Below are 19341 nucleotides of genomic sequence, written 5' to 3' on the forward strand. Positions count from 1 at the left end.
TAATGGATTTTCGAAATGGTTATGGACTTTTAAATGGGTAAAAATTTTGATTTAATCGATAATTTATTTTTGTGATTAGCAAATATTTAATAAGAAAGTATTCGTTGTATTTACAGTAATACCATACGTAATTTTTAGCTTTCTTATAAAATTAATTGTGTTATGCTTTTACATAAGGCAGTGAATTGAACCCCGGATTTACTTACACGTTAATGCATCTGACATGCTAGAATTGCCATTAGTAATTAGTACTTTTTATTTTTATTTGGTTGGAGTATTTAGTACTTGTAGTTTATGGGGTCAAAACTCTATCACTAGTATACTCGTCGGATATTGTACAATACAAGACAAAAAAGAATATATGATATATTTTTCTTCTAAAGCAAGTGAAATAGTTAGCTGTTATTGTTGTAATGGTACATTAAATTGGAAGAATTATACTAGGATAAACAAAAATTACTCATTAAGTTGGAAAAAAGTTTGTATAAGTTAAATGATTGACGTGCGAAAAAAATTCAATTGCAACACTCAATTCAAAACCCATCGCTCATCCAACCATGAATGATACATATTGAAACTATTCATATTGAAAACGTGACTTTAAATAAGTCAATTGGTTTTAAAAAGTCAATTGATTAGTGTTCGTGCTATTGTTGATGCCTTATATTGAAATAACGAGTTTATGCCTCGCCTGGAAGACTCGAATAAAGGATAAGTACAGCACAAGTGTCATAACTTTCTACGCGCCCACTTGTGAGCCATAACTTTTTTTTCAACCACTTAAGTGCAATTACTTCTAAAAAATATTCACTTGAGTATCATAACTTTAAATCGATCACTCAAGTGTCAATTTGTGTTTTAAAACGTTCATCCAAGTGTCGTAAATCCGACGTGGCATAGTACTTGTGGTGAACGTTTTTAAAAAGTTATGGTATTGAAATGATCAATTCAAAAATTATATGAAATTCAAGTGATCGAAAAAAAAGTTATGTCTTTAAGTGAGCGTCATACATAAGTTATGATACTCAAATGATTGAAAGAACAGTAATGACACTCATGAGCGTCATACGAAAGTTGTGACATCTGTGATGCCCTTATCCCCTTAAAATGAGCTCATTAATGGCTTTTTTATTTTTTATTTCCAAAGACTCTGAAAATCAACGAGAGGCCACTAAGGAGACAATTTTTGGATTTTGAGAAACTTTGTCTTTTCTCATCCACTTCTTCAAAAGGTATTCGATCTCGTCCTTAAGTGTTTGGTCGCTTGGATTCCTATGTTTTATCTTCGATTGAATTAGGAAAAAGGACAAAGGTACAGGTAAAATGGTTTCCCTACTCTTTGACTAAAATCCCTTCCTTTGATGGATAAAAATGAGAAAAAGGGATGATACCCGTTGATACCCTATTCAAAGGACTAGAGGTGTGTTTGGCAACAATTCTGATCAGTTTAGAATGGACTTTTTCCGATTCTGTTCGTTGGACGAGTTTTAGAGAATCAAAACGCGTTTGGTAAGTGCGCAAAATTTTTATTTCCTGAACAAAAATACATTGGGTAACTGCACAAAGTTTCTATCCCTGGCATCATTTCCTCTTACCCAATTTTTTTTCTGTTCCCTGGTCCAGTACGTCTTTCTGTTCAGTAAGAGCGTGATGAATGTCTCTGATGATCTCCTTGGCCTCCGACACTAACTAGACTATATACTGCAAAAACAGCGCAGAATTCGGTTTAATGAGAGCAGTAAAACAAAAGTTCAAAGGCACAATGGACTTTTAAGTTCATACTTCTTGAACGCCCTTCGTCTCCGATGATATTTTACAATTGATTTGATTGAGGTCAGAGGCGGCTTTCATCTGTACTTTATCGGCATAATCAGCCAGTGCGGACAGTCCTAAACTATGTGTCGTCGTCGTCTTTTCGACCTTCGAACACAGACTTTCTGTTGCCTGGCACGTTTGATAGAACTATTCATTAGAACTGGCATGAGACAAGCATGTAACTATTTAAAGTAAGCAGTAGTCTCACATCATTTTTACTTTGCAAGAAACAAGGAGACATGTTCTTCAATGCATCTTATTTCTTGCTGTTGTCGAGAAACTGAGCCCAGGATAGTCCTGTGCAAGTTTTTCAAATTTTGATCAAGTTGAGAGCCAAACATTATGGTTCTCTTCTTCCATCCTGCTTTTGGAGTCTGCATAGTGGATGATAATATTAGATACTCAAGAGTAATCTTTGTCTCTGTTTTCTCGATGAAATAAACATTCTTCGGACAGAGTCGCCTCAAACTCAAAAATATAGAGCCACCTCTCCTCACTGTTTCAGCTAATAATGTAGCGTATGCGACTTTACAACCACAAAAAGAAACAGTACCGAATTTCCTGAACAACAAACTTAAATCCTGAGACGCATCTTGCAAATCTGATCTTAACTCCTTTGCACGATCAATCATGGAGCTTTCTGGATGCACATCAGAAAGATTGTAAGTCTGTATGAGTAGAACAAATAGACAAATTTGGGATAACTAGCTTAAGTCAACTTCCCATGACAGAATTACCTGATTCTAGCGGCTTTGAGATTACAAATTCCTTATTCTTCAACATGGAGAAGGCCAACCGGTGTTGCTCTTGAAGATCAAGCAATGCCTTATTACCGGTCTCCAGGTCAATCTGTAGACATCGATCATTTATTAGTGCAAGATGCAATTGGCACCCTTATACAAATCATTAATGATGTGAAGTCCATAACCTGTACCTTGCAGTTTTTAAGACTACTTTCGAGGTCCAATTTCTGTTCCTGCTCTAGAAGGTAGAGCTTGCGAAATTTTTCACTTTGCTGGCCAAAGGGAAAACAATAATTAGTTGATCAAATATCGCATCAGTAAGAGAAAAGTGCCAAAAGCTAGGCAGCACCTTCTCAGAACTGATGAGATCATTTTCCAATTCCTCTAGCCTTTCATTCCTTGCCTGCAGATGAATGTAATCCAATGATTTCCGAAGAGAAAACAATTTGATCTGGGAGTCATGGGTTTATATGTAAGATCAGAGCACTCCATGAAACTGTTTGGACGTGACCTTCTTCTCAGCCTCTTCTTGGGCAAATCTTTCACGGGAAATATGAACACCATTCTTTTCCCTTGCAGCTCGGATATCTGTATTGACATATATATGTTAAATACTATGTGATCTGTTCACATAACAGCCGAGACAGTGTGGGCTCATCGTTGTCAAACCTTCTCTCATCCTCTCAATTTCTGCATACAAATCCTTAAGCAACACAGCTTTTGACACTTTCTGGTTCGCCTGCAAAGCTACTCCATGTAAATGGAAAAGCACATAGGGAAACTCAAAGACACTAAAACAGCAGTTGATCAAACCTCTGGTTTATTTTCAATGTTTTTAGCCCTATAAGCATAATCTAGCGCGCTTAATGTTTCTTCCAAGCAGTGAGCAGAAGGAGAAATAGTAGCAATAATGCATGTTTTGGTCTTTCCTCCCAAAGAATCTCTTAGAATTCTTGTCAGCTTACTGTCCCTGCTCATAAAATTGTCAGGCAAGGAAAAACTATTACCAGAAATTATGAAGAGCTCAATGCCAAGCATACTTCAGTGGATATAGTCTGAGAAATAACCTGTAAGGTATATGAGGAGAATGCTCCCCAAGTGCATTTATCACACTGCCCAAGGTAAGTAAGCTCTCGTTTATTTCCCCAGCTTATTTTGCATGACCCTGGAATCTGTATGCACTCATTAACTGATATTGCAAATTTTCATGCGAAATTAGAGAAATATAGAGTCTTCTCCAACACCAACTGTGCAATTCCATATTTACTCACATCGCCTCAGACAGTTAGCAAGCATCTTAGTGCACAAGGTCTTGCATGTAATATATCCAAGAAAAACACATTCTGATCATAAAGCATATAAATGAACCAAATGTACATAAGATCACGTACTAGTAACTAAATTCATCTACACAGTTGACACATCAATTCTTCTCCAAAAATCTAAATGCTAAAGGTGAAAAGATAGGTAATATAAAAGTTTTAGGGATGTTATTTCTATCTGTCAGTATGAAGAAATTGACTGCAGATAATTGCAGCTTCAAGTACGCTCTTAGGTCAGCAGACATCATTGTATAACTATTTGCCGGCGTACATATGTTAACAATTCCGGCTTGCCTCATTACTAGGTTTTGCAAGGACTTAAGATTTTGTGAGCATAGTTTTTGGTTCTCGCTCAGCACACTTGTACGTGGGTTTGAGAGAGAGACAGGGACACGGAGAGACAGAAAGAGATTGCGAAAAATTGCTTTTGATACCAGAGATCAGAGATATCTTACCTCCCTTGCTCCTGATCGAGAAATGTTTTCTGATCCTGCCAAATCTACAAAGTTAAGCTTGCCACATTTTATGATCTATTCCTCTCCAACAGTCGCATCCTTTATGTAGGTCGTGATGGAAAAGATGGAATGAGACCGACTGCAGCAAGGATCATGTCATTGAAAAGTGTAACCGCTAAATGCTTAAGGTTAGAATAGGACTAGCTTTGTAGTTTCCATTAAGTTAGGCGCCCTTAAAAGTTCGGCGAAGGAGAATAATTACCTGCTACGCTTGTTCAACAAGGTATCAGCCGTTCGCCTTTTCGAAGCTCCTTGTTCTAACAGAGTGTAGATTTCATTTGCGCTCTATACTGCTACTTCCTCGAGGCCCCTTATGACCACACAACCCTTTCCATCCTCCATCAGTGATATGGGCTTCTTTCTGTCTATCTTCCATATAGCACGAGTAGTCCTTGGAGGCTAGTAAATCGGTTATCTCTTCACTGTAGAGTTCTAAGAAAATCACCTTCATACTATAGTCAGCATTTTGTGCTTCTAGCGTATTGAAAATTTGACGAACTGCTCGTGGAATAATGCCGGCCTCAGCAGGCAGTTCACCAACCTATGCTTCATAAAAATGACATCAACCAATGTAAAATATTTATGGAACTATGCAATTTGCTGTTTTACCTTTTTCCTCATCCCGCCCTCCATTGCGTAGGTTTTGCCAGTGCCCCTTTGCCCATAGGCGAAGACGGTGCAGTTAATGGGAGCAACGGCTTGATCATCTTTGCCGTGCTTTAGGCCCAAAAACCTTGCAAATTTGCCAGATAAAATCTACTTCAGCTAGTAATTAAGTGAGAAATCTTTCTTCGCAGCTGAGGTCATGTCAGCATACCTTGTCGAAAGTGAAAATCCTATCTATTTGCTTGTTGGCTAAATTCTGCATGACAGTGACCTCTTTTCTATGTTCATTGCATGAGATGACCTTTTGCACATTCAACCTTTGCTCATCTTCGTTTGATGACCTGACAGATAAAATTAGAAAAACAAGCTCTGTACTTAGAATGTCCATCCGAAAAGAGGCATTAAGGAATTATGTAAATGGAAACAAATTTGAGAATTCAAATGGTACAATCCCAATTTGTTGTTTCTTAGCTTTTGGGTAGCTGCAGAGTTATCTTTCCAATTCATTCAAAACCAATTGTGGAGAACTCCTTCCACTTCAATAATCATATCTCTGTCCACGAATATTCTCATCAATACCGTTGAGTATCTACCTTACGTTACAGATGAGCAGAGTCCAGGGACATAGCACAATGCGCATGCAAATCCTATGAACCCACGACAACAAGGATTCACCAAACCAAATGGGTGAAAGGAGACGACTTTGAGTGAGCACAAAGTGTTAATGCCCACCTGCACCTCAGCAGAACCTGCACATTCACCAAACCGAATGGTATCGTGTGGGTCAATCGACTAGGCAAAGAACTTGTCTAAATCTCTCTTTTGTTTGCTTACTGCCAACTCCTTTGGTCCTGCAAACTCATTGGACTAACACCTTTTTGGTAAGAAATGATGGCAAAGCTCTAGAGTTACATTATTACTCTTCTAATAAAACTCACACCATTACTCTCATAATAAAATTTGATTTTATCTGATCTCCTATCAACAAAAAAAAGTAAACCTTTTGGTAGTGTATCTAATGCTAAAAGAATCATTTACATCACATGATTGAAGTATCCAATTTGCTAATCAACATCACATGATTGAAGTATCCAATTTGCTAATCAATCTGCACACGAATTTCCTTCCCTTTCCCTGAAAGTATGTACGATTTCGACTTGGTAGAAGTACTCTTTAACATTTTCCAATCTGAGAAAGCAAAATGTCACCAAAATTGACAGAGGGAGTTGATTTCCGAAGAATAGAAATGGCCGCTGGCGAGTCCCCTTCCTCAATACTTTTAGCTCCTTCACGAATACCACCGTCCGGAGCAGATGCACTAAAGTTCTTTCGCCATAATCTCTCCCCTTCTCTCCCTCTTTCCCAGATATACTCCATAATCGGGTTTAGCACAGAGCATTGAAATTTTTTCGCCAGAAAAAGTGGAAAAAGAAGGAAGAACGTAACCAAGTTTGGCATCTATATCTAGATGGGGAAGCCGGCAATGGTAATACCAGTCTCGATACACAGAACCCGCTACATCGAGGATCAGACTTTATCACTAAATTTATTGCACGAGATGACTTCATCATCAAACCAGTTGTAAACAAATTGGTCATAAAGACCATTCCACGGTTACATTAGACAACCAAACTTGAATAAGACATGGCTACAGTCATCCAGACGCCCCTAACACTCTAGTCTTTTCTATCACAACTGCATGTTACAAAAATTCTAGTTTGTTAAGTCCAGTACAGAAGTTCAATTCGTGCTAAATGGGTACGGATCCATAGAAGACCACCTCAGCTGGGCCAGTCATGTATACATGATTGTCTTTCTCTCCCCATTCAATCTCCAGCGGACCTCCAGGTAAATCCACTGTGCAACACTGTAACATAACAAGCCAGCACAAAACAGAGTGATTTACTACGAGGCACTAGAAAAGATAGAAAGATACTCTTTGTTTGCTAGAATATATTTGTTCTCAGAATTAAGAGGAAGTATACACACGAGACACATCTATATGCTACAGGTACTTAGCTCGAAGTCACAGCACCATGCACCATCTTCATTGAGGTTTACGCGGTAAAGATAAGTGTCTAAAAGTCAGGATACTGAGGTAATCTCTACACATGTAATAATGCCTACTTTACCAGGAAGCCATGAGAAAGACCGGGTCATGATTTACAAGAAAAGTTCTCGATTTAGGAACTAGGATTGAACGAATTTCAGTACTTTTAAATGGTCAAATTTTTTTATACTGGCTTTATCTGGGATCGACAAATATATCGTAATTCAAAACATATGGAATCAGATGAATGCCCTGTCTGCATTATCCTACTACAGAGTTCAATAATGGAGCTTACCCTCCCAGCTTGTCCCTCAAGAACTGCTGCAACAACCACAGCACATGCCCCTGTACCACAAGCTAGGGTTGCCCCTGCATCCAAGCAGGCTCACATAAGTTCTTGCCCAGGAAAATGAAAGAAAGAGGGCATATTCACATATGATTCTCTTGTCACGTAGTATGGAGTGGATCATAAAAATGATCGCCATAGTCACTAACCAGCCCCACGTTCCCAAACACGCATTTTCAGGTGTGAAGGAGAGAAAACTTGCACAAATTCTGCAATCAAATACATTTTGCAGTCATTAATGAGATCTCCAAATGGAAAATAACAGAATATGCAGAGGTACTACAAAGGCACAGAAACAGCCAATCCTGAATATAGAAAGCAGAGACTTGGAAGGGGAAAACCAAAAATCATCCTCTTTCATCGCCATCATGTAAAATAAAGTTGCTGTCGCAATCATGTGCAATCTAATCTGATGTCGAAATGCCTAAGCAGAAAGATGGAGACTCAAACATCACGCGGATAAAAATAAATGAAACCTATATTGACTAAAGCTTGAGAATCCGACCAGAAATGACACTGGAAGTCTCACAAATGATAAGCTGCTTGCAGTATTTAAAGTATGAACATATTCGCGGAACTCGCTTTCCAGAGTCCTGTGAAATGTAGCATATAAACAAAGGGCAATGTGGCAAGTGCAGATAAAATATATGACAGCACTTGAGAATCTTTTAGTCCTTATCAACTGTGAAAGTATGAGGGTAAATATACAACTGCAATGTGGATTGGCAGCATTAATTCTTATGGTACAAAAACATGATAGCAACAACATTAGTTAGATCCGTCTGGAAACAAGAGTATAACTGGAGCGAATGTAGTTGTCAGTTCCATCAATGTCTAACCTGTGTTTGTTCTTGCTGGAAACATCTCATGATGCTCAAATTTTGGACCTATTTCAGCCAAGTTTAGTTTGTCAACCTGCAAAATCTGCCAAGCAACATATTCCAAAATGAGCTATGGAGTCCAAGATGAGCTATGGATGGCATAGGAATGATGTTGAGTACATAGTTCTTGCAAGCAAAAAGTGTCACACGGTAATTATTATACTGAAAATTAAGATATGAAGCCAGAGAAGATTACCAATACAATGAGAAACATAATATCTTGTCCAGAATCACCTGTTCTCCTTTGGCACCAAACGTGACACAGTGGGGATTTCCCATGCTAACACATGTCACATTCCAGCTTAGACCATCCACTTTTAGTTCGGATTTGACCACAGAGTGGTCTTTGTTTGGCAATAATTTTGTGGGCACATCAGATGCTTTGAGTATCGGTTCCCCCATATCAACCGTAACCTGGACGTAAAAGGTCATATTAAAACCAAATACCAAAGTGGCTCTCATCACATAGTACAATTTACAAAGAGCAGACAGTTGCAACAAGAACTTCGTTGATCAGAGTCTAACGGCATAATGTATTTCCTCATTCCATTCCCCAGATCCTTTTGAAGCAATAACATTTACAGCAGTCGAGAAATACCAATGAAGCACTAAGATGCAGCACAAAGAAAATTTGATCCTATAAATTACCTTCCCATCGTCTTGAATCTCTGGAACAATTAGACCAGCACCAGTGTGCACGGTAAAACTGCCAAATGCAATGAAACAGCGAAATGAGTTAAAAATCAGAATACCCGAGAAAGTTCAATCACGTCCATCTAAAATAACATAGCCAATAAAGCTCACCCTTTCCCTTAATTCCTCAGTAAGAACTGATTCTCACTTACAATTAAAACATCTCAATGTAAAACCATCTAAAAGTTCATTTCTGTAATTTAGTAATAGCACTTGCCACAGAGTAAAATCAAGAAGTGTCAAAAATAAGTGGATGGATGAAAATTCCATATGGCAGGGAGAAATACACAGGAAAAGTATCCACAGACCAACAAGCAATTTCCATTACCGTTGTCTTCCACTTAGATTTTCAAGCTCAGCTATGAATCGAGCGAGGCATCGCACTCCATTGCCACACATCTGGAACAATTCGAGAAGGGAATGTAAAACCAATAAACATCCGGATATTGATAGATTAAAGCACAAAAGAGTTAAGTATCACCTCAGGCTCACTGCCATCAGAATTGAAAATCCTCATAGTGTAGTCCGTACCATTAATCCCGGGCATGGCGAAAATCACTCCATCAGCACCAATCCCAAAGTTACGATCACACAGCTTCACTGCTTGCTCCGTAGTAACTCGAGGCTCCAAAGAGCTCCTATTGTCAACCTAAAATAAGGATCACTAGTCAATACCACACGAGTACACGTGGAATGTGATGCGAATACCCTCCAAAGAAAACGTTTTGATCGATCCAAACTCAATATATGATATGTCCGACTATTTCTACAGCCCAAAAAAAGGAAAGCCCGTGCATTGTGTGTTGAATTTGTTTGGTAACGATCAAGCGTTCCTCTGGATATCATTTCCCAAGAACTAGCTAAAGTACGAACGACTCCGGCTCGACCGGGCAATCAAAGAGACTCCGACATTCTGGCATTTTCCACAATTAAGAAGAGAAACCTCGGAGAGACCGAATAAAAAAACTAACCAAGATGAAGTCGTTGCCGAGGCCGTGGTACTTGACGAAATGGAGGAAACCGCTCTCCCGGCGGTCGAGGAAGGACGACGGAGGCGCGCTCCTCTCCGGAGCCCGGGCGGTCATGGAGGCGGCGGCGGAGATCGCGAGCCGAGGGTTCCGAAGTGGGATTCTGGCGCGGAGGAGACGGGACAGAGGAGGGGAGGAAGCGGGAGAAGGGGAGAAGAACGAGAAGGGTTCGACGGAGGCTGAGGGAATGCGGGAAGCGGAGCTCGAAGGGAGAGTCGTGGTGGAGGCGGCGGCGATGGCCATGTCTTCGCTCACGATCGCTTGGGTGGGATGGTCGTCTACTCCACAGTGGACTTCATTTGGGAATTTATACGGTCCGATTCTCGCGCCGGTTTCCGGAGCCGGAGCCGGAGCCGGAGCCGAAAAGGCGACGACGGCGACGGAGGGAAGGGCAAAACTGCCTGCCAAAGAAGCAGAATAGAGAGGTGGCGAGGACTTTAGTGGAAAACCGAAAGAGGCGAGAGAGAGAGCGCACTGCCAAAGAAAAACGAGGCAGCAAATAATGTATCCTAAAACATGGCAATAAGGCAAATATAAAATACTTGATTAGATGGTGAACTTCTTAGCTGCTTGACTCCCAGTATGTTATACAAAAATGGCCATTTGGTGAACTTCCATCAATTTTGATGTAATTGTGTGGATAGCAAATACAAACTAAAGCGAAGAACAACAAAAATCGCGATAATCACAACAGATCATGATAATAATTCGACGAGGACATTCAGTAAGTCATCATGTAAAATCTGATATTAGTGCTTAAGGAATCCCACCTAATGCCTTCGCTTGTTAATTCGTCTTAATCTTTGTCGAGTGATATAGTTCAATTAGCAACAGTAACAAAGTGAAAAAGGACAAAACCTGGTAAAAGCAAATCACACAGCAACAGCTAAAAATTGTTTTCTCCCAATCATATCTGTAATCCTAATAGGATAAGCATCGCATAAGGCCTCAGAAAGCAATGCCGCACGACAAGTTTTTACGAGGAAATCATCACCAGCTCCCTTCTTTAACTTGCTATACAGAGTATAAGAACTCCGAAAAAAATGTCCTTGCGTCATTTTGTCGAGATGAAAAGCTACAGTTCCCTCATGGAGTTACACAATCTAATTGGGGGGTGTGTGTTTTCAAGCTCTGTTCTGTTGAGATAGCTTTTGGAAAAAAAAAAGGACTGGGGAAAAACGCTAGAGGTAGTCGCAGATCTAACGAACATAAGGTTTGAACAGAGAATGCGAGTCCAAGCTCCAAAAGGACGTTCCTTCGGATAGAAGGGCGTTAGAAAATCTTACCTGGAGACGGGGAAGAGATGGAACGAAGGGATTTGCCTATTTGCTTTTAAGGAATTCAGCTTAAACTGTCCAATAAAGTATGAAGTTCATTGGATGACTTTTTTGGTTTTTCACCAGGTGAAAAGAGTTCTCATATCAGGAGAAAATTTATATGTCTCGCCCCGACAGAATCACATGTTCTAGGTACTTCTTTTCACAATATTATTGTCAAGTTGTAAGGACTTAATTGCAAGATCAATGTTCCGTTTCTTTCAATCATGTTGTTAACTGGACTAGAGAACGGTGTATGTCATCAGTTCCCTTCTTCAAATAGCAATCATGCAGATGCCAATTCTTTGGCGGCCTTTCTTTTCTCTGTTTTGATATGATTTTGGCGGATTAGCGGATTTAATTGGGACCAGCTACATGTGGAAGGAAGCAAGAAAAGTTCTTTCTGGTGAAAGCAAAGTTTTTGTTAGCATCTGATGTGCACAAACTTGACTCCATGGACTGTGTGATTGCATTGTAAATTTTCTTATTTTGGAATTAGTGGGCTTACTCTGCCTCTCTCGTTGATGCATTTAGCAGAAGTAAATGGCTGAATAAGAATTCTCTCGGCTTTGACTCGGAAAACTTCTGGAGATGTAGAAGGAAACAGTTTCCTTCATAACTGGTTTCCAACTTACCGAGCAACGCGCATGAGACAGTCGGCTGTGTTTCGACGCTTTTGTGAGAGATTCAGACATGCCGAAACCATGAAGTAGAAACTGGAATAAATGTCCACATTGTAAATTTGAACTCTGGACAGATATCTCAAAGGAAAAGCCTTTGAGCGACGCGTATGTATCGATAATTTCAGCCCACTTGCTTGGCGGAAGTTTTCCTCTTCAGTTCCAATCCCAGGAGTTCAACACTGACTGTCCGAATCTCTTCTAACAACTGCGTGGCCTAGATTGGAGCTGAGAATCTGTTCATCGATTTCTCGCACAACCAATGACTGGGAGTCTATCTGAGACTGCAAATTCCCTCCTCTCTTCTTCAGCTCACTCAACTCTTCCTTCATAGATAAATACTAGTCCACTTGTCCTTCTTGGCCTGAAGATCTCTGATAAATTTGATAGCCTGCTCAGCAATACGGGATTTCTTTGACCAACTTCAACTTAAGTAGTTGATCAGCGGCTAAGATGGGACTTCTTGCGAACTTATCTTCCAAAAAATGTATCTCTTTCAGGTTCTCTGAGGACAGCAAGCATGAGAAATCCAGTAGGCATTTCCTCCGCCAAATCAGACCATACATAAGTCAAAGGAGTTGGTGCGTGAGCTTTATCATGATAATGAGAAAGATGTTTCAAAGACTTCCTATAGTCATCAACATCTTCACAGAATTGAGCCTTGAAGTTCCTAGACTTTTCCCTCATCTTGTGCGTTGAAAGAATTGGATTCGCAGATGTTAGAAACGATACTTTGGTGAGGAAAGATGTCCTCGATCATGTTTCAGTGTCTCGGATCACTTGAACTATCATCCTTTAGACAAGTAAATTACAGCCTCTCCATTTGTAGTGTTGGCTGGAGCTGCAATGTCTGATGTATTCAGCAGAGAGTCAAGTGCGAATCGAAATCTCATCAAGGGGAAAAGGAGATTTCAACGACATGTCTAATCCGCGGATGTGGAGCAAGGCGAAATTGCAACAGAAGGCTGGCAAGGATATTGACACATTGATATTTATGATCTCATGGAAATGGAAACTGCTTGAGGGAGATTCCAAGATGATTAGAGTAAAACTAGGACAGTGAGCAAGGTAAAAACAGTTGCATGTCTGTAGGTATTCAAATGTCCCATAAGGCCAATAATGCCGTGTCGGTGGTGCAGCGCACATGCTTCTTTCCTTGCGGTGGTTCGTGAGACTGCAGATGTTGTTTCACCTTCCAAATGATGCAAATCTTGTTTGAATATGTGCCGGCTCTGTGATATCTCTACGCCGTGGATATGGACACCTCACAAGTGCTTGTGAATGGATTGGAGCCGGCAAATTTGCTTTCTGCTTCAGATATCTCTGCGAGCACAAACCTTCAACACAAATTTCGCAACCTTACTTATGTCCCCTGAATGTCAAGCAGGGAAGTCCATGGGAGGAGCGAGCCCAACTTCAGTGTATAAAGATTAGGTTTGTCCCCATGTCAGAGTAGCTAAGGCATGTACAGATGATGTGAGATGACAAAAATGTCTCCGACATACAAAGTTCAGCTCTTTAAACAGGCTCACGCGAATCTGGAAGGGCTTCCCCATATTCAGTTGATTTCCTAGTTCCCTAAGCTTCTCACAAACCTCATCTGTTCAACCGGAAACTGAGTTTCATTCTGCCGATCGAAAGACTGCGGATACTTGCCTGGAGGCCCACCATTAGATTTGACAGTTCATAGTACCCTCGTATCTTCTCTGAAAGTTGAGGACTTATCTTGGGTCTGGAAGGCGGTGTGTTTTCTGCATGTGCAAACCTCACTCGATTCACCACCATGGTGTCTGAACTTAGCTCCCATTTGAGAAACCAAAACGGGCCCGATAGGTGCCGATGCAAGTTAAAAATGGACGGAATGCTCCACTCACACTATTGGAAGATGATGATTCCACCAGCAGGAACAGCACGAATGGTTCTAAGTCCCACACAGGAAAAGACGCAAGAACATGGAAACAAGACCACTCACAAAAACATGAGGTCGTCCCCAAGGAATGGTCACGCAGCCATGTGGTGAGCACAGAGCGAACTATTCTTTCGCCTTTTACTAAAGAATACCGTGTGCTCGCCTCAATCAGTGGCATACGCCAATTTTTGGAGGGGGCTTCCTCAACTGAGGAAGCTCCTAAAATTGAGAGTTGAATTTTCAGTTTTTGAGCTTTCGCCAATTTTCTGACTCATCGTAAGGGAATGGATGTCTTCAATCACCACCAACATGGATCGAATGCGTTTCTAAGCCAAGTGACTGCAAAAGCTTTCTACAAGTGTTGGATTCGAACTCCGAACCAAAATCGGTGTATGGTTCTGTCTCATCTCAAGTCTCTGAGGTTTCCAAGAGTCTTCCAAGTCCGCTATTAAGGGCTTATTAGAATCAATTTTTTGTATTTGGTAACTGTATAAAATTTCTGTTCTCGGAATAGAAACGCAATTGGTAATTGCACAAATTTCTGTTCTGGGAAATAATTTCTCTTCCCAATTTGTCATTTAAATCAAATAATTACATAATCATATTTGATGACTTTTCTCAGACCCCACGGTTGCGATCCTCTTGTACCATGACATCTTTTTGACCAAAATATGGATGCTTCAGATTTGTTCCCTGAAAGGATAATACACTGAAATTATTGTTTTCCCATACTTTTCTTAAGGCTATGCATATGTCAAGGATGCAATAGGTGACTCTCATTATCTTTTATTGCTTCAAATGAATAAATTCCATTGTTGCCACATAGGTGGCTCGGTTTTACTCTTGGATATCATGCGAATGGTCATTAACATAGCAAGGTACTCCGGAAACAAATCAAGCAAGGCTTAGGAAAAATCGAAAGGCAAAATCATCAAAAATAGAATTGGCCAGTTGAATGGACCCATTTATTACTTTTTGAGATTTTTTGGGATTTTTCGAGACGATTTGCCCATGAGTGGAAAAATCATCATTTGGGAGAAATCGGAAGACAAAATCATCAAAAATAGGATTGGCCAGTTGAAATGACACATCTCATAATTTTTGAGATTTTTTCTAATTTTTTAGAATTTTTTAGAATTTTCCATTTTTTAGATTTTTTAATCATTTTCTATTTTTTAATTAATTTCCGAAATTTTTTATTAAAAAATTATTAGGACCTAGTCGGGTTGACTTGGCCCACGCCTCGTGGGCGCCCAACAAAAGTGAAGGAAGATATCATTGCCTTTTTAATCCTCAAAAAGTGTTCTTTTTATTGAGAAACAACTTTTTTTTTTTTTTGTTTCTCAAAATTGACCCAAAAGCATTCTCGGAAGCATAATTAGAAACAGAATTATTTGCGTTACCAAATGTGTTTCTGGTTCTTTTTTGTTTCGAAGAACAAAATCAGAGGAACGGAAAGGTTACCAAACATGCCCTAATTATTCTTCTTTTAGTCCCACATCGGGCATCCGAAAGGCATCATCATGCACCAAAGCAGGAGACAAAAGAGGCGGTAGGAAGCATTTCAAAGCTTGCTGCTGGGTCTCTTGTGCGTCGCTTGGGGCGTTTCACTGCAGCCCTTGCTAGGCGCACCCCGCCCCATCAAGCCCAGTTAAAATGAATTTGCTTCACAAACCTTGTTTAGCAATGCCGCTCTTGCTTGTCTTTTCTTGACAATGTTGAATGGTTTGGCAGGGTTGGAAGTCAACGAGCGGCCACTGATGAATGTTTTGAGATAAACGCATATGCCGATTGCTTTTAAGGAGTTTAGCCCCGACACTATCCAATAAAGTATGCAGTTCCCTGGATGTCCTTTTTAGTTTTTCACCAGGTGAAAAGAGTTCTCATGTCAGCCTCGGGGGAGAAATCCGGTCTTCAAACCTTTATGGCGATTGCTGTCTAAGAGAGTCCTGCTGCGGCACAGCTCGATAACATCATCCTTTGATCGGTCGTCGCTTGACTGTAACAGTAACCAGGTGAGGAAAACTGACTGAAGTGTCTTTGAGACTGACGATAGTTTTATGTCGACATAAGTCATTGTTCTGTGGCAGCACCGTGAACACATAACGAGTTTGCTTTTCCTACTTTGTTGACATTGCATCTCTCTTTTGTCCTGCTAGTTGGTAGTAATCATCTTTTAAGAGATTACAAGAGAGTATGCTGTTGCTGCAGAATCTTGAAACTACTTGTTGAATTTTCAGATATCCAGGATGTTTAAAGAGCTCGAGAATGAGCAGAGGATTCGTGAAGAGTACCTCACTGGTTCTGATGTGTTGTACTCTCTTGAGGGGATCTTCAACTGGGGGCTAAAGGTGCTGCTGGATAAGCTCAATCCTGGATGTTGTGCACATCTTATTCGAAGCGATCGGAACTCACGATAGCGTTAATAGAGCCGTACTCCTTGACGCACAAGAGCAATTCGAAACCTTTCCCACGTGCACGGGGTCCTGGCCGTATGAAATTCAAGAATACACCTTTTTGAAACTTTGCCATTCACAACAGCATCGTTTGAGGCACAACTCCTACTCGACCAATGTTCGTTCTATGTCAACATATCCATGTATGCGGATTTGTGATGTACGGATATGGAATCTCATCAATGAGGGAGTTGTAATACTGCAGATCAAGAGGGAATTTGGGTCGTTCGACAAATACATATGGATTATTTGTCAACGCGATGCAGACAAGCCACAAGATTCCAAGTGAAAAAGTCAAATGCAGAGACCATTAGTAAAGACATGGTAAGGAGGGGATTCAGGTTCGTCGGTCCGACTCTAGTTCACTCCTTCATGCAAGCTGGCTGGCCTCACCAATGACCACTTGATCACTCGCCATCGCCGCCTTCAGTGGACGGCATTAGCAGAACAGACCACCGCTTGATCCGTCCTCCCATGGGAACTGAAAGAAAGTGAACCCAATTTTAATCTCCTTGTAATTTCCTTGTGCAAGCGCAGCTGCAACTTGAGAGAGGTGACCATCGCACTCCGCATGATTTGGGTGTGTGAGGGGATGGAAATGCATATGGAAAGAGAAGGGCCACAAGCCTCGCCAGTCTACTACTCTCTTCATCTCTTTATCTCTTGGAGCTTTTTTGCATTCGGCTTTTGTTGATTTGAGTTCGAGCAGAGGCCAAAAGAAGAAGAAGAAGAAAGAAGAGGAACCGAGCCGAACTGGGTTTCCAGTTTGGGTTGTGTTCGGCTCGGCCGGCGGATCGATTCAAAGCAAACGCACACCCTGACAGTTCCATTTCCTGAAAACCCGAACCATCGACACCCCCGCTTACTTTTGGGTTGCGTAACTAAACCACAAAGCTTTCAGGTGTGGTCTCGGTCTCTCTCTGTGTTGGTGAATAATTATGGGGTCGTCGCTGTAGGAGCCAAGCAAACATCATGCCGAAGCGAAGAATCCAAAAGACTAGCGATCCGTCTCCGTTTCTCGGCTTTGCTTGTGCTATAAGCGGTCCTCTTCTATTATAAAATGAGCATTGAAGTTTTTCTATGATGGTGAATGTCCCACAAATTCATGGCTCCTAAATTGGTTTTTGAAAACTTTCCTTGTCAGAATCATGACCATTCGAAACCGGTTGAACGGTCTCGGTGGTTTGTAAAATTGCTTTCAACCATTGCGGTTTATGGTAAAATTGGTAATATTGGACATAATCGTAAAATCGTGCAAATTTTAATCTTTATCCATTGACAGCGTTAGTCCCATAGATAAAAAAAAAAAATTGGACCAAATAACTTGGGCTCACATGAAATAGGGATTTCGAAAAATGAGTTTGGCGGCGTAGACAGAATAATTTCCCACCCTTAATTTAAATGAAAAAAACGACATGTCATTTAACGAATAATGCAAAGACGTTCTATTATAGGTGAGTAGCTATAAGATACGAAGAAGCGCAAAAGTAATGAAAAGAGCTTCTTCCACTAGTGGTTCTTTAAGGAACGTCCCACACAGGATGTGAGGCAAGAACATGGGCAGCAAGGCCAGCGACAAAACACGAGGTCGCAGGATTGGAGAAATCACGCAGCCATGTGATGAGCACAGAGCGAACTATTCTTTCGCCTTTTACTAAAGAATACCGTGTGCTCGTCACAATAAATGGCATACGCCTATTTTTGGAGGGGCTTCCTCAAATTGAGGGAGCTCCTAAAATTGAAAGTTGAAACGATTTCTCAGCCTCTTAAACATGTAATGTCTCACTTGGGTGCTGTCCTCCTCAAAAGGTTCTGGCGACTACGTACCTTATTACCAGCAATGCTCTCTTCAAACCTAACACGGCACTGCCGATCGCCAAATAATATTTACCGTCTTTCACTAACCGCGTATATGTGACTACTGACTACTTCTATTTTTTTTTTTTTTTGGTCTGAAAGAGGAGTCGTAGGAGCCTGTTTATGGAGTTTACCCAGAAGCCAACACCTGTGGCAATGTCGGGCTCAGAGGAAGAGGAAATATGTGACTTATCTCCATATGTTGACTAAAGAAGCGTGACCGTGCGCTCGCAATCCTTGCAACTCTCAGATCCGGAAACTGGACCATTGGCTTCAAAGACAACGTTGTCACTGAGACCAGTTCAAGCGTCAAAATGCACAACATAAGGCGCCATTCAATGAAGCCAACTCCGGTTCAGTTTAATCGGCTTCACTCATTCGTGTATAGAATGGTGTTTTATCTGTCTCTTGGGCTGTCTCGCATGGGTAAGATTCGTAAGAACGAAAGAGCAGGAGTATTAGCACCATGGATTCTTGCTTCGCACCATGGATTCTTGCTTCACACCAAGGCTTGCGTTTCTAGTTTTGGTCAAGAGTTTTCACTCGTTCGCTGGCACAGATTTGATCGTGGTTTCTCCAAGCCAAGTGACTGCGAAAACTTTCTTGGTAAGGATTGGATTCGAACTCCGAATCAAAATCATTAAGCCACTGCAGGTTTTTCTCCACGAGCCTTCCAAAGTCTGCCATTAATTCTTCTTCTTTTCTGGGACCGTGAAACACTGAAGCTGAGTCCCACATTGGGCGTCCGAAAGGTATCACGCACCAGAGCATGAAACAAAGGAGGAGGCCAGGAGACGTACGAAAGCATACCTTTCTCGGCCTTTTGGCTAAGATCAAGTGTAGTATCTGTTCTTATCAGTTTAATATCTGATACGTGGGCCATCGGTCCACATGGAGAGGCCGCCACGGTAGCTTGCTACTGGGCCTATTGCGCGTCGCTCGGGCGTTGCACTACAGCCCTTGCCTGGCGCACCCCACCCAAGCCCAGTTGAATTTTGCCTTCCAACATTCAACATGCTTCGTTTTGTTGCATGTATAGACCGAAAACATACTGACGGGTCGAGGTCTGCTCGTGCAAGGACATAAAAAACATTCTCTGGTCGTTGTTTCGTGTCGTCTGTTGT

The 19341-nt window shown here is 41.0% G+C and overlaps 1 protein-coding gene, 1 long non-coding RNA gene, 2 other non-coding genes and 2 pseudogenes across 4 annotated transcripts; 3 read left to right on the forward strand and 3 right to left on the reverse strand.

Annotated features, from left to right (window-relative positions):
- Positions 1 to 1619: 1619 nt before the first annotated feature.
- On the reverse strand, positions 1620 to 2105 carry LOC115736625. The gene is made up of 3 exons (XR_004014912.1): positions 2024 to 2105; positions 1783 to 1944; positions 1620 to 1701 (listed from the first exon to the last, which is right to left on the reverse strand). It is a non-coding gene; the product is annotated as an uncharacterized LOC115736625 (long non-coding RNA).
- Positions 2106 to 2136: 31 nt separating this feature from the next.
- LOC115736707 lies at positions 2137 to 5944 on the reverse strand (annotated as a pseudogene).
- Positions 5945 to 6524: 580 nt separating this feature from the next.
- Positions 6525 to 10280, reverse strand: LOC115736617 (diaminopimelate epimerase, chloroplastic-like). The gene is made up of 9 exons (XM_030668394.2): positions 9943 to 10280; positions 9453 to 9620; positions 9300 to 9370; positions 8927 to 8984; positions 8513 to 8692; positions 8237 to 8321; positions 7547 to 7606; positions 7347 to 7420; positions 6525 to 6868 (listed from the first exon to the last, which is right to left on the reverse strand). The coding sequence occupies exons 1-9, from the start codon at positions 10240 to 10242 to the stop codon at positions 6752 to 6754; spliced, it is 1113 nt and encodes a 370-aa protein (XP_030524254.1). The 5' UTR covers positions 10243 to 10280; the 3' UTR covers positions 6525 to 6751.
- A 3722-nt stretch (positions 10281 to 14002) lies between these two features.
- LOC115736823 lies at positions 14003 to 14121 on the forward strand. Its single transcript, XR_004014941.1, has one exon. It is a non-coding gene; the product is annotated as a U5 spliceosomal RNA (small nuclear RNA).
- A 3850-nt stretch (positions 14122 to 17971) lies between these two features.
- LOC115736822 lies at positions 17972 to 18090 on the forward strand. The gene has a single exon (XR_004014940.1). It is a non-coding gene; the product is annotated as a U5 spliceosomal RNA (small nuclear RNA).
- Positions 18091 to 19023: 933 nt separating this feature from the next.
- Positions 19024 to 19195, forward strand: LOC115736819 (annotated as a pseudogene).
- Positions 19196 to 19341: the final 146 nt, after the last annotated feature.

Source organism: Rhodamnia argentea, chromosome 8 (assembly GCF_020921035.1).
Source record: "Rhodamnia argentea isolate NSW1041297 chromosome 8, ASM2092103v1, whole genome shotgun sequence".
NCBI lineage: Eukaryota > Viridiplantae > Streptophyta > Magnoliopsida > Myrtales > Myrtaceae > Rhodamnia > Rhodamnia argentea.

Coding starts and splice junctions, on each gene's coding strand:
- LOC115736617 (XM_030668394.2), bottom strand. CDS start 10,242: ATGGCCATCGCCGCCGCCTCCACCACGACTCTCCCTTCGAGCTCCGCT. Junction 8,322..8,512: donor TTGGTGCCAAAGGAGAACAG/GTGATTCTGGAC, acceptor GTTGCTTGGCAG/ATTTTGCAGGTTGACAAACT. Junction 7,421..7,546: donor TGTTTGGGAACGTGGGGCTG/GTTAGTGACTAT, acceptor GCTTGGATGCAG/GGGCAACCCTAGCTTGTGGT.